This window comes from Passer domesticus, chromosome 4, assembly GCF_036417665.1.
Source record: "Passer domesticus isolate bPasDom1 chromosome 4, bPasDom1.hap1, whole genome shotgun sequence".
In the NCBI taxonomy this organism is placed as follows: Eukaryota; Metazoa; Chordata; class Aves; order Passeriformes; family Passeridae; genus Passer; species Passer domesticus.
Genome location: NC_087477.1, coordinates 79,880,705 through 79,893,290, shown reverse-complemented (window position 1 = coordinate 79,893,290; position 12,586 = coordinate 79,880,705). Strand labels below are relative to the sequence as shown.

At 43.7% G+C, this 12,586-nt stretch overlaps 1 protein-coding gene and 2 long non-coding RNA genes across 3 annotated transcripts in view; 1 reads left to right on the top strand and 2 right to left on the bottom strand.

The window, feature by feature from the left end:
- Positions 1–1,670: 1,670 nt before the first annotated feature.
- On the bottom strand, positions 1,671–5,605 carry LOC135299684 (inositol 1,4,5-trisphosphate receptor-interacting protein-like 1). The gene is made up of 2 exons (XM_064419023.1): positions 5,122–5,605; positions 1,671–4,720 (listed from the first exon to the last, which is right to left on the bottom strand). Exon 2 carries the CDS (start codon positions 4,715–4,717, stop codon positions 3,725–3,727), a length of 993 nt encoding a protein of 330 aa, XP_064275093.1. The 5' UTR covers positions 4,718–4,720; positions 5,122–5,605; the 3' UTR covers positions 1,671–3,724.
- Positions 5,606–5,615: 10 nt separating this feature from the next.
- On the top strand, positions 5,616–6,740 carry LOC135299685 (uncharacterized). Its single transcript, XR_010361636.1, has 2 exons — positions 5,616–5,863; positions 6,480–6,740. It is a non-coding gene; the product is annotated as an uncharacterized LOC135299685 (long non-coding RNA).
- A 142-nt stretch (positions 6,741–6,882) lies between these two features.
- Positions 6,883–12,586, bottom strand: part of LOC135299686 (uncharacterized) — a 7,476-nt gene continuing 1,772 nt past the window's right edge. Inside the window, exons 3-5 of the long non-coding RNA XR_010361637.1 lie at positions 8,924–9,217; positions 7,714–7,910; positions 6,883–7,013 (exon numbers count right to left, since the gene is read on the bottom strand). This is a non-coding gene — a long non-coding RNA (uncharacterized LOC135299686). The remainder of the gene's footprint in view (positions 7,014–7,713; positions 7,911–8,923; positions 9,218–12,586) is intronic.

Genomic DNA, 12,586 nt, shown 5'->3' with positions numbered 1-12,586 from the left:
GCACTCCAGCACCACAGGGATGTCAGAGCAGCTCTTTGGGTGCTGCCCCACGGTTTCCTGCTCCAGGATGGAGGAGGGACTGGGGGTGGCTGCAGGAGCATGAGGAGCTGGTAGAAGATTCAATTCTTGTGGATTCTGTAATGTCTAATAAATATCAACAATCAGCAGAGACACTGACGCCTGTTTTCTTTATTACCAAGGCCAAGTTTCCTAGATAAAGGAAAGACTTTGTGTAAGAGATAAGACAATGTATTAGTGGTGCTGTGGGATGTGGATGAGATGTCCAGCTCTGTCTTGAGCTCCAAGACTGAAGATTAGCTGACACCTGAAGTGGTCAGTGGCAGACCCTGACTGTCCTGAGGGGACACAGCAGGCCCACACAAGGTCTTTGGTGAATCTGAATTGTTCTGGCCTGGTGTGCAATAGAGTTTACAGACAAATGTCAGGGGTTTTCTGTGGTCCCACAGAGATGGGATTAGCAGCAGTTTCTATTTTTGCTCTTGTTTTCAGTCAGAAAGAAGTAGCTCACACAGAGAGACACATGCAGGTGACTGTGAATGTGTCAGCCTGGTGATAACAAAATTTAGTAGAGTCATCACAGCTCAGGGACAGAGGATGTGACCTGAGTACAGTTTATGATTTACATCTGAAAGGTCCTCTACAGACACAAAATCTTTGCTAATAGAATAAAAATCCATGCAATTTGACAGAGCTGGGATGTTTCATGTTAACACCCAGGACACAGCGAATAAAGCAGTTCTGGGAGTGCTGCTGCCACTGGCCAGGGGGACTGGAGGACTCTGCTGTGGAAGGTTTTGCTTTGCCTCCAGTGCTCAGCTAGGGATGCACAGGAAATGAGACTCCCTCTGCTCAACACTGACACGGTAAATCCAGCTCTGCATCTCAGTAGGAACAACCTGCAGACGAGAGAGTGTCTGCACTGTGCATGTTTTGAGGACTCGCACTTTCCACTAGCTCTGCTCTAGCACTGCTTTTTTCCCTTTTTTTTTTATCAGCAGATCATCACAGGTGATCAAGTTGGTTCTTCTCACACAAACAGTGGCACTAATCTTTTGGCCATGCCACTCCCCTGCAAATGTAGAGTAAAATCTGCCAGCCCCTTGTCTGTGGACTCAGAAAAACAGTTGTGGAAAGAGAATCCAAATGGCCCACCAGGAAATCTCGGCATCTAGATCCCACAGCTGCTGAGTTTGAACAAATCTGCTGAATTGTGATGTTAAACCATGAGAGCTTGTTTATTTATGACTGTCTGAGGAACTGAGCAACTGAGGAAAGTTGCTTCTACGCCCTGAAATGTACTACTTATTCACAACTTTCAGTGCTGAATTAGTACATGGCTGCTGGCATAGGTCTTTCCTTTTGACTTTGAGTGAAGTTTGAAATCTGATATTCCAGCTAATATTAAGCTGAGACTTAGAGCATTCTCTGTCCACTTCCCCGTACAAAAAGATGTCTGAGGTCTGCTTTCATATATTTTTATTTGGGAAGAGTAGTTCACCTTTTCAATTAATTTTTCAAAACTCTGCTTACAGAAATAATTTAATCTCACTGTTCCTCATGCACTGAATTAACCCAGGGGCTTAGCAACACTGCAAACACCTGTCAGACCTCAGTGAGATGGCTGCTGGTGGAAACAGGAGCCAAAGAAATCTCAGTTTGAACTACAAACTTTATTTTCAAATGCAGCTCACACTGTTTTTGTGATAAGGCTTTCTTGGGTTTGTTTTTTTTAAAAAAAACCCATTGCCTCTGTCTTTTTAAAAGCAATGGCTGCTTCTTAATGCAATGAGATTTTTCTTAATAATGACACAGCACATAATTCTGAAAGCCTGGGGGTGCAGTTTAGCCATTCGGAAAAATGACCTTTTGTACTATTACTGGAACTAGCTAGCAGACTTTTGTGCCTGAATTTTGTTCTCTCTGTACCACAGAAAATAGTTCAAAACCTGTTGCTCAGTGTGCTGGTTTTGACTGGGGTTGAGTTACTTTTCTTTAGTGATCACAGTGGGGCTGTGTTTGGGATTTCTGCTGAAAACGGTGTTGATAATACAAGGAGGTTTTTCTTATTGCTCAGCAGTGTTTGCACGGCATCAAGGCCTTTTCTGCTTCTCACGCTGTCACTCTGGTGAGGGGGCTGGGGATGGCCTGGCTTTGGCTGGGATGGACTTAACTTCTTCTCAGTAGCTGGTACAGTGCTGTGTTTTTCATTTAGGAGAAAAATGTTGACAAAATACTGATGATTTTGTTTTTGCTAAGTCCTATTTATCCTATGTCAAGGATTTTTTTTTCCTTTTGGGTCTCATGCTCTGTCATTGAGAAGGTACAGAAAATAAACTGGCAGAGAGAATAGCCAGGACAGATGACTCAAACGGGCCAAAAGGATATTCCACACCAGAGAATAGCATGCCCAGTATATAAACTGGGGAAATTATCTGGAACAGGGCCTGATCTGGTTCGGAGAGGTGGCTCTGGCATTGTTGGTCAGTAGGTAGTGAGTACTTGTATTGTGCCTCACAAGTTTGGTTGCTTCTTTTCTTTTCAGTTGTATCATCAATACTATTATTATTTACCACTATTGCAGTATTTGACTTTGTTTGCAGTTACTAAGCTTCTCTAAATGATTAATTTTTAAACTTCTCTAAACCTATAAGTTTTACTTTAGATTCTCCTCCCCACTCCACCAAGGTGGGGGGAAGAGGAGGGTTTTGAGTAAGGGCTGTGTGGTGTTAATTGCTGGCTTGGGCTGGAACCACAAGAGGGTACTTGGGCAGTTGGGAGTAGACACAGACAGCACAGCTGAGCCCAAGGTTAGGGTTAGGGCACCCCAAAGGGATATTCCATGCCATATTCCACCAGAATCCATTCATAAAGAGGGAGAAAGAAGAAGGAGGAACCTGCTGGATGTCTGCTGGAAACTCAACACAGCAGGGGCAGCCTGGGAGGGTCCCGGAGTGTGTGGCTGAGAACTTCACTTCCTGGCACAGCTGGTGAGCCCACCAGGGGAATCAGCTCTGGAAAAAGGTGCAGGCAGCTCAGGAAGTGTTTATAGATGTCTTTAGGTAATGTAGGAAGAAAACTAGAGAGGCAAAAGCTCAGAACTTATTTGGCCACTTTTGTCGAGGATAATAAAAAGTTGTTTTATGAATACATTAACGGCAGTTGGAGGGCCAAGGAATGCTCCATTCTTTACTGGACCCAGAAGAAAACTCAGTCACTAAAGAGAGAAAAGGCTGAGGTACTTTACATCTTCTTTGCCTCAGTCAACAGTAAGACCAGTTATCCTCATCCCTGTCTGCCCCCTAAGCTGGAATGGAACCCCTGAAATCCAGGTGGAGGCAAAAGAGCTGATCAAGCCCCTCTCCAGCATCCATCATCAGTCCTGGCTAGCTGGGGAGGTCCCAGAACTGGAGCTGCCAGTGTGAGGCCCATCCACAGGGGCTGGAAGGAGAATCCAGGGAACTCCAGGCCTGTCAGCCTGATCTTGGTGCCCAGCAAGGTTATGGAACAGAGCATCTTAAGTGTGATCACACAGCACATGTGGGACAACCAAGGGATCAGGCCCAGTCAGCACATGTTTAGGGGTTCAGTGTTGTATAGTCCAGCAGATCCCTTTGGGCAGCCAAGCTCAGCTGTCTGTCTGTGTCTACTCCCTATTCCCCAGCCAGCCCCAGCCCAAGGCAGCCCCTGGGAACGCTGGCCACTCCTACTGAAGGACCAGGAAGGTGCCTGGGCTGCCCTGCTCCACGGCAAACACCAGCACAGCACAGAGCTGCAGCTCAGAGGGGCCGTTCAGCAGCAGCCGGCAGGAGTGGGAGCTGGGCAGCACCGTGAGCTGCCAGTCCTGCCACTGGGGCAGATGCTCCCAGGCTGTCTGGACCAAGTTCTGCACCCAGCAGGTGATTTCCTCCACGTCTAGGTAGGAGCCTGTGCAGAGGTTCTGCAGCAGGGGTGAGTGCTGGCCCGTCTCGCTGGTCTTGGAGGGGTGGATAAAACATGGAATATTCCCCATTTTCCTCAAGCAGGTGCACTCCAGCACCACACGGATGTTGGAGCACCTCTCTGGCAGATGTGTCCCACCATACAGCTCCAGCTTGAAAAAGTGCCCGGGGGGTGGCTGCAGGAACACGAGCAGCTGGTACAAGAGTTGCTCCTCAAAGATAGTCCAGGATTCATGGATGCCATTCTTCCCAGTCACTGGGTGCATGTCCGGCATGAAAGTGTCTTTGGAAAGCACTCGGCAGACACGGAGGACATCATGCATCATCTTCTTCACATTCCTGCACGTGTCAGACAGTTCCTGCACAGACAATAGGTTTGGCACAGAAAGCAACCTGACCCTTTGGCATGCTCCTTTGAGCTTCTCATCCTCATTGTCATTTTCTTCCTTGTTGCCAGAGCTGTCCTGCACACAGCAGCTGCAAGGGGCAAGCTTCATTTGCCAGGCCAGCCAGCAGACCTCCACCAGCATGGTTGCTGCAGCAGCCCAGAAGAGACAGATCTGCAACCCAGAGAGGAGTGGAGCTTCTTGTGGGGACCTGATCCACTCAATCTCCTGCAGCAGCCTCATCACCTCCTGCTGCAGAAACTCCTCACGCTGCTGCATCTGCTGGACCATGGTCATATCAATCTGTGGATCTTGTGTCTGCGCAGGCATGATGGCCAGCACAGCCAGGAGAAGGATAATTGTCACAGCCATGGCCTGGAGAAGGTGGAAGAAAGGTTTATCCAGCAGGTCTGGGTGACCAGGCTTGAAGGGACCACAGACCCTGGCTGGAGACAGCACAGGGCCCGTCCTGCCCAGGCCACCCTGATGGTCATCCCTAGCAGGGCTCTGTCCCATGAAAGGGCAAGAGACACTTGAACAGTCTCCTGAGGCCCCGTCCCTGCCATGCTGGAGCATTCCATGGAGCCAGGGGCACCTGGCACATCTCCAAAGCTTCTTTGGCACCACTGGGAGCCCTGAGCCCTTCTGCCCCCAGCCCAGAGAGCGGCACACTGCCCTGCCCTGAGGGGCCCAGGCCTCACTCTGAGTTAGAAACCCCCCCCGGGCATTTGTCCCATTCCCATCCATCCCAGCCTTCCCTGTGCATGTGCACTCACCAATTGCCCAAGTCCAGCTACAGGGGAATTGTCTGGTGGTGTCCCTGGGGATGGCTCCGACTGTCACTTGTTCTTTGTAATGTCACAGCCACCAGAGCTGACAAGCCCCAGACTTCAATGCTCAGTGGGTTCTGGGCATCACTGCACCAAGTCCAAACTCACTGCAGGAGGTTCCAAGGGGTCTCTTGGCAAAGCAGGGACAGGCCCAAAAGCCAGCACAGAGATCCCCAACTCCCACTGTCCCCAGCCCCAAGGGCAGAACCTTGCCCTGCTCTGAAGGGCTCAGCCCTCACTCAGAGTTAGGAACCCCCCTGGGCATCTGTCCAGTCCCCTATCCACCCCAGCCTTCCCCGTGCATGTGCACACACGAATCACCCCAGTCCAGCTGCAATGGGGCTGCCCAGTGTTGTCCTTAGGGACAGATTTCACTGTGACCCATCCTCTGTGATGTCACAGCCACCAGAGCCTCATCACCCAGCTGACAAGTCCCAACCCCACCCCCACCCCCTCTCAGCGAGTTCTCAACATCATCAACCCAAGTACAACACCCTGGGCAGGAGTCCCTGGGACTCTTCTGACAAAGTGGGAAGCCCAAGCCACCCTGATGGTCACACCCTGGCTGGGCGGGTGTGAGCAAGGAGGATGTCAGCAGGATGGATGCATACACTGTGTTCAGTTTCTCTTGCCGAGGTGGTGGGGACCTGAAGTCCCAAGTGGAGGGAACACAGAATTCTACAATCATGTAGGTTAGAAAAGACCCTTGAGATGAAGTCCAGCACTGCCAAGGCCACCACTAAACCACATCCCGAAGTGACACATCTGCATGTCCTTTAAATCCCTCCAGGGATGGTGACTCCACTACTCCCCAGGACAGCCTGTTTCATCACCTGACCACCCTTTTGGTGAAGAAATATTTCCTAATGTCCAGAACGGGTGGCAGCTGGTGCCTCCACACCATGCAAAACCTGACTTCTGCTTTTCACACAGGGCTGGTTCACAGACCAGCTCATGCACGTATTCCTGCCCAGCCAGTGTCACTACCTGGAAAAATGGGGGTTAATATGTCATGAAAAAAGCCAGAAAACAAATCAACTTATCATGACCAGAGGGTTTCTGTGGACTTACCTGAGTCATCAGTGGGAATCAGTGTCCCTTGTCCTGTGTCTTGCCCTCAGAGGCACCTCAGTGCCTCAGACTGTGCTTATCTCTTCCACATGGATGTGATAAGATCCAGCTGAACACATTTGTGTAGCAACTTGTATAGTCTCATTTTGTCTGCTCTAGGCTTTGGTACTGCTTTTCCAGAGGCACAGTTTCCCAAAGGTCAATAACAACACAAGTCACTGCTCTCTTTACAGCATCCCTGGCTGGCTGCTGGTGCTTAAGGCAATCCCGTCCCAGAGGAACTTATGCCAAGGGAAGTAGAAGAAGGAATCTTCTCTGACACATTATTCCAGTTGTGCTGGAATAATGTCTACTGAATGGACTTGGAGAAAAAAAACCAGTGAAACAGCCTGTTGTGGATATGGTAGAAATTACTCAGAATTTCTGTGGCTTTATTAACAGGACTGGGAAAACACAGAAATTCGTTCCTGTAAAATAAAAGTCTAAAATCCTGATCTTATTTTCTACCCTTTCTGCCTTTCAAGCTATCACCTTCCAGATGAGAATACTGGAAAAGATTGGATTATCAGAGTAATAAGGAAATAATGGCAGGAATGTGCAGTTTGCAGGTGTTGTATGGTCACTTAGAAAAGCACTGCCTGTGGCATAATTTAGACCACATCCAAAGGCTGCAATGATCATTTCCTCAGTTCCAGAGGTTGATCAAAACATCGCTTTGAAAATGAATGATTTATAGTTGGCTCCTCTTCAGCCTTTCACCTCTCTGCCTGCAAGAAGTAAAATAAAGAAAAGGAAGAAATCCAGCCAAAAAACATGTCCCAGCTGGGTAATACACTTACAGATTGGAAGGCTGTGATTTTTTTTCAAAGAAATAATGGGCTAAGAATTTTGTTAGGGAATATGACATTCGGGAGTAATTGTAGCACAATGTTAATCATCTTATTTTTCCAGTAAAAATGTATTATAATGGGATTAAAATCAGATCAGAAATGGGTTAAAGAGTTAAAATATTATACTTTCTGTAGGATTTTTTCCATTAAAGGTAGAAAGAACTGCAGATGGAAAAGCGTGTGCTTACACCAAGTATTATATATCACATTACTTATGTAACCATAAATTCTGTGCATATGAGGAATTATTTAGCAGCACATATGTTAACATATGACTTTTAAAAATGCCAGCTATGAAGTTAATAACAAATAATACCATTAAAAAAACAGCCCCAAGGAGCAGAATATACTTGGTAGAGAAGCAAAACCATCAGGTTAAGTATATGCTTCTCCTTAACATTAAATGTTTACTTCTAATTTGAAGCAGGAGGTATCATACCAGAGAATTAATCACCAGTGATGTAAACCTTTATGAGCCTATGCACACTTTTTGCAGCAGGTGCATCCAGCTTGTTCCTAAAAGGCAGAGCTATAATCACCACGGGGCACATTATCTTATGGTAAATGTAATTCTTACCAGTGCCTTGGAGAGTCTTGTCCATTTGTGTGTGTTCATCTCGTGGAGAGCTGCTACAGATGAGAGCCCTGGAGGGAAGAAGGATTGTGCTGGGGAGGACACACGCTCATCTGCATGAGGAGCAGAGACTTGTGTTGAAGATCTCTTGTCCTTGAAACAGCTGAAAGATCATTTCCTCAACTCAGCATCTTTCCTCACTGTGGATTTGAAGAAAAGTGTGAAATATAAATATAGAAATCTAAGTGAATGTGTTATTTTTTTCCAGTGGAAGTTGCTGGAAATTCTGAAATAAGATTAAAACACACATAACATGTCATCATACAAAAATGAAATGAAAAAAAACAAAGCTTTTACAACCTTAACTGCCAGTAACATGGAACAGGGTGCCCAGAGAAGCTGTGGCTGCCCCATCCCTGGAAGTGTTCAGGTGTTGGAGGGGCTTGGAGCATCCTGGTCTGGTTTAAGGTGTCCCTGCCCATGGCAGTAGGATGGAACTGCTTGATCTTTGAGGTCCCCTCCAACCTCAGCCATTCTATCGTTCTGTGGTCCTATTATTTCACTTAATATGCTAAAATATCATGTTTCTGATCTGACTGTTTAAATAGTTTCATGGTGGAGTCTGGAGCCACTTCAGTTGTAATTATTGATAAGTAAAATCTATTTGCATGCAAATAAAAACAAGGATTCTGCTTCTAACATTGTACAGGAAAGCAGGAAGGGTCTGGCCTCGTAACAGCTGGGTGTGCACCAGAATTACCAAAGGAGCACCAGCACCAAACCCAGCTGAACCTCAGATGGTCTCTGGGCACTTCCAGGGATGACAACTTTATTAATTTAATAGAAAAAAAATATGTAGTAAATGTGATGGCAGAATATAAGTGGCAGATGCATGACAAATACATGACAGAAGGCAAATTAATTGTAAGATAATGCAAGATGCAATTCTAGGAGTAGTCAAATTCTTTGGTATAGAAAGAACAACAATTCACTCTGGATTTCAGCTACCAAACACCAGGATTTTATTAGGCTCTGTGATTAACAATACATCATTTCACACTTACTGCCAGTGAAATAATGGATTCTGTGTAATGAACCAAACACAGAGTAAAGTTCTGTGTCCCAGCAAGACACAGGGAAAGAGCAACCAGAAGAGATGCAGTCAGAAACAGAGTTTGGAGCAGATTATTATGGTTAACAGGGAAGCAGTTACATGAAACATGAGTGAACTCCTGGAATGACATCTGTGGCTATTCAGGGAGAAATATCCAGGGAAACAGAAGACAGGCCTGGGAGATTTGTTTGTTACTCCTTGATTGTGACTGTAGGATCATAGTATGGTTCATAGTGAATTCATAGAATCACAGAGTGGTTTGGGTTGGATGAGACCTTAAAGCTTTTCATGTTGCTCTTGATGTCACTGGCCACAGTTAATTCCATCAGGGCTTTATCTTCCTGCTCCAGTTCCTGGCTGCTCAGGTAATTTCTCTGTGCTCCTCCCAGCTGGCTGTCATGAAGGGAAAGGTGAATAAATGGGTTATAATGTGTGCATAATTACAACTGAACTGGGTAACTGTGGCCTTTACTGAAAGAAGATGGAGAATAAACACACTATGTTAGCACAGTTTTAAAAAAAGGTAATGATATCATCTCTAAGAAAGGCACAGGGATGGGAAAAGTTAAACGTTTCCACATGAGCAGAACAATTTCCACAGTCAGGCTTTTCTTACAGAACCTATCATTTTATAATTTTTTAATTAGGTTGGTTTAATTTATTCATGATTGTTATTAAATTTACAATACTTTTCAGTTCTTAAATAATTCCTGTATTTTATCCTGAGGCAAAATCTCTTTATCCTCTGGCACTTAAACTCAAAGCCTTCTCACTCATCTGCAATAACTACAATATCTGACTTGAAACAAAAGAATAAGTATATGGTGCCGCAGAGGGCAGATATCCAGCAGTGTTATAATTTAATACTTCAGCCACTCATCTTGGGAATAGCTCATGGCATTCATCAGTGTGGAAGCTTTGCTTCATGTTGTCACTGGGGCATCTCTGTGTTATCCAGTGATATCCAGCTCATGCTCAGGGACCAGCTCCTTTTCCTCCTGCCCATTGATACAGGCTCTTCTGCAGGGCAGTTCAAGCAAAAATCTGCTGCTGCTTGTGCTTTGAACCATGCACCTAAAAAGCCTCTCTTTGTTCTGTGATCAGAGCAGAAGCCTTAAAGGTGGTAACAAGTCATTCAGAAGGAGAGAGCCTTAAATGGGGTGACTAACATTTTTCACCTCTCTTTTCCTTTTTTTTTTTTTGCTTTCTACAGTAGTATTAGTCTAGATAAATCCATGGATTAAGACTCAAGAACTCAAGAATTAACAACATGAATAAAACGCAACATTTGCAGCTCATTTCTATTCTTCTTTCTCCTCAGGAAAATTTGTGTGTGGATTGATGAGTGCTTTGATTTCTAAGGTTCTGTTTGAAGGAACTGCTTGCCATTTTTTACTTTCTTTTCTTTTAGAAAATATTTAGTCTGCTGTGTTGGTGAAAGCAGTGCAAGGCATTAACTTGATATAAAACACAAGGTGACAATGAATTTGATGACCTTTAGATTGCAGACAAATCTTTGTCTTCTTCTTATACAAAGGTATTTCATGCGAGAGAAAAGATGTTTTCATTGTAAGAACAAAGTTAGAAATCACAAATCTTCTTCCAGAGCTTTAGGTGTTCACTTTGTTTTTGCAGAAGTAACTCACTCATGCTGAAATAATATTACTTGATTCTTCATAGGAAACTCCTGAAGGAGCAAAAAAGAACATTTTTTCATTGTGAGAATTCAAATATGGGGCAAGAATAGCTACAGCTTGTAGCTGTTTAAAGTGTTTATGGCAGTGTAGTCCATTCACTACAATGCCCATATCACATTTGACTTTTGTCCTCAACTGTTTTTTGCTGAAGCAGAGTTTTAGTTCTTTTTCCAATCAAATACAAGCAATAATGTGAGATCTGTGCCCCAGTCTGCCAAACTGAGGATTCAAGACCTTTTAGGACAGTAATGTAATTTTGTCAGTACAGCAGAGCTCCCGAGTGCTCTTCCTGAGAACTGCACTCAGCTTTCATTTCATAAAAAGCTGGTTGGCTCAGTGCAAAAGAAATTACAGTCACAAAATTAAATATGTTTTGTGTCAGGGGACTTAGCAGTGGATATTTATGCTATTTGACTGTGATAAGGCAGACAATGACTTTTCAGGAAAACAAGCAAGAGGAAGAATTTTTAGGCATATTTCTATTAATTATTCTGCTTTATCTCTCTTCTGGATTTATCCTTCTGTATGTAAAACTTTCTTTTTCCTATACCATTTTCCCTAATATTTAATTTGTACAAAGATTTTTATCTTTAAAGACAGAATCAAAAAAGTAGAAGTAAATTTTCTCTTTTAAGAGGAAATGTTTCTTCATTTCTCAGAAAAAGTACCCTGAATTCCTGAAAATGTCCTTTCTGCAAAATATCATATCTTTCTGATTAAGGAAGGAACATTCTATTCCTTTTCTTTCCCAGGTACTGTTTCATTTCATGTTCTCCATGAAAGCAAAAGCATTTTACTACACCATTGTTTTATTTACTTATTTTGAAATGCCAAATTATTTATGTTTATGATCCTGCACCTTGGGACAATTAGGTTCCATTGTATAAGAATGGATTTCATCTATAACCCCAAGCTTCAGGATCAGGTGAGAACCCATATCTGTAAAATCTGTCATATATCAGCTCTAAGACACTCTTCTAGCCAAAAGTAACTCATTCAGTTTTGGGGTTTCTTTAACATAAGCACATGTCAGTTATCATTTAGAGACTGGATTATGAGTCCAGTAATGGAGGACATTTCTTCCAGCCTGTCTTCAGCTGCAGAGCTTTCAGATTTCCAGCTTCCCTCTCCACAGAAGCACTCTCATGAGAAGACTTGTGCTACTTCTACCATTAACTTCTTCCAGAATTATCTGGAAGAAACTTTCCTCTCTTGGGAAATATCACAAAAAAAACCCCCATCAGACTTTAAAATTTTAATAAATTATAATTCCATTTTGTAATATAAAACATTATTTTCAAGTTGTCCTACTGATGACTCAATGATCTGAACGCTTCATGAGTTTCAGTGAGTTTTATCCTCACACGATCTTCGTGACGGAAAACAATCAAAACTCATTTTTCCAGTGGAACGCTGCACAGAATCATGAAATCACAGAATCTTTAGGGTTGGAAAAGACCTACAAGATCATCAAGCTCATCCTCTGAGTGACCACCATCATGTCAAGTAAACCATGGCACCAACCAAGTGGCACCAACCACATGGGACAAACCAAATATTCCAATGGACACCATGAACAAAGTGAGCTTGGGAATATCCAGGTTTTTAAAGCTGTTGGATGCCACTGTTTACTTGTGTAGCCATTCCCTTTAGGTGCTGCTGGAAACAATATTCTCAACACTCAGAACCAAGAGACCAGAGGAGGCAAGACATGGACTGGTTACAGGGAGGTCAGGCTGGGTTAAATGCCCGGTCTGCACACTTTGATTGAGTTACTTTAAATGGGCAATGGGAAACAGTGTAGTAACTGCAAAGTCAGTTTTTATTTGTTTTCCAAGGACTCTCCATGAGCTATTTATCAAGTGGAGTTTCTTTCTTTTTCTCTTTTCTCTTTTCTTTTCTTTTCTTTTCTTTTCTTTTCTTTTCTTTTCTTTTCTTTTCTTTTCTTTTCTTTCTTTTCTTTTCTTTTCTTTTCTTTTCTTTTCTTTTCTTTTCTTTTTCTTTTCTTTTCTTTTCTTTCTTTTCTTTTTCTTTTCTTCTTTTCTTTTCTTTTCTTTTTTCTTTT

What these genes read in the sequence shown, in the direction of transcription:
- LOC135299684 (XM_064419023.1), bottom strand. Translation starts at nt 4,717, where the DNA reads ATGGCTGTGACAATTATCCTTCTCCTGGCTGTGCTGGCCATCATGCCT.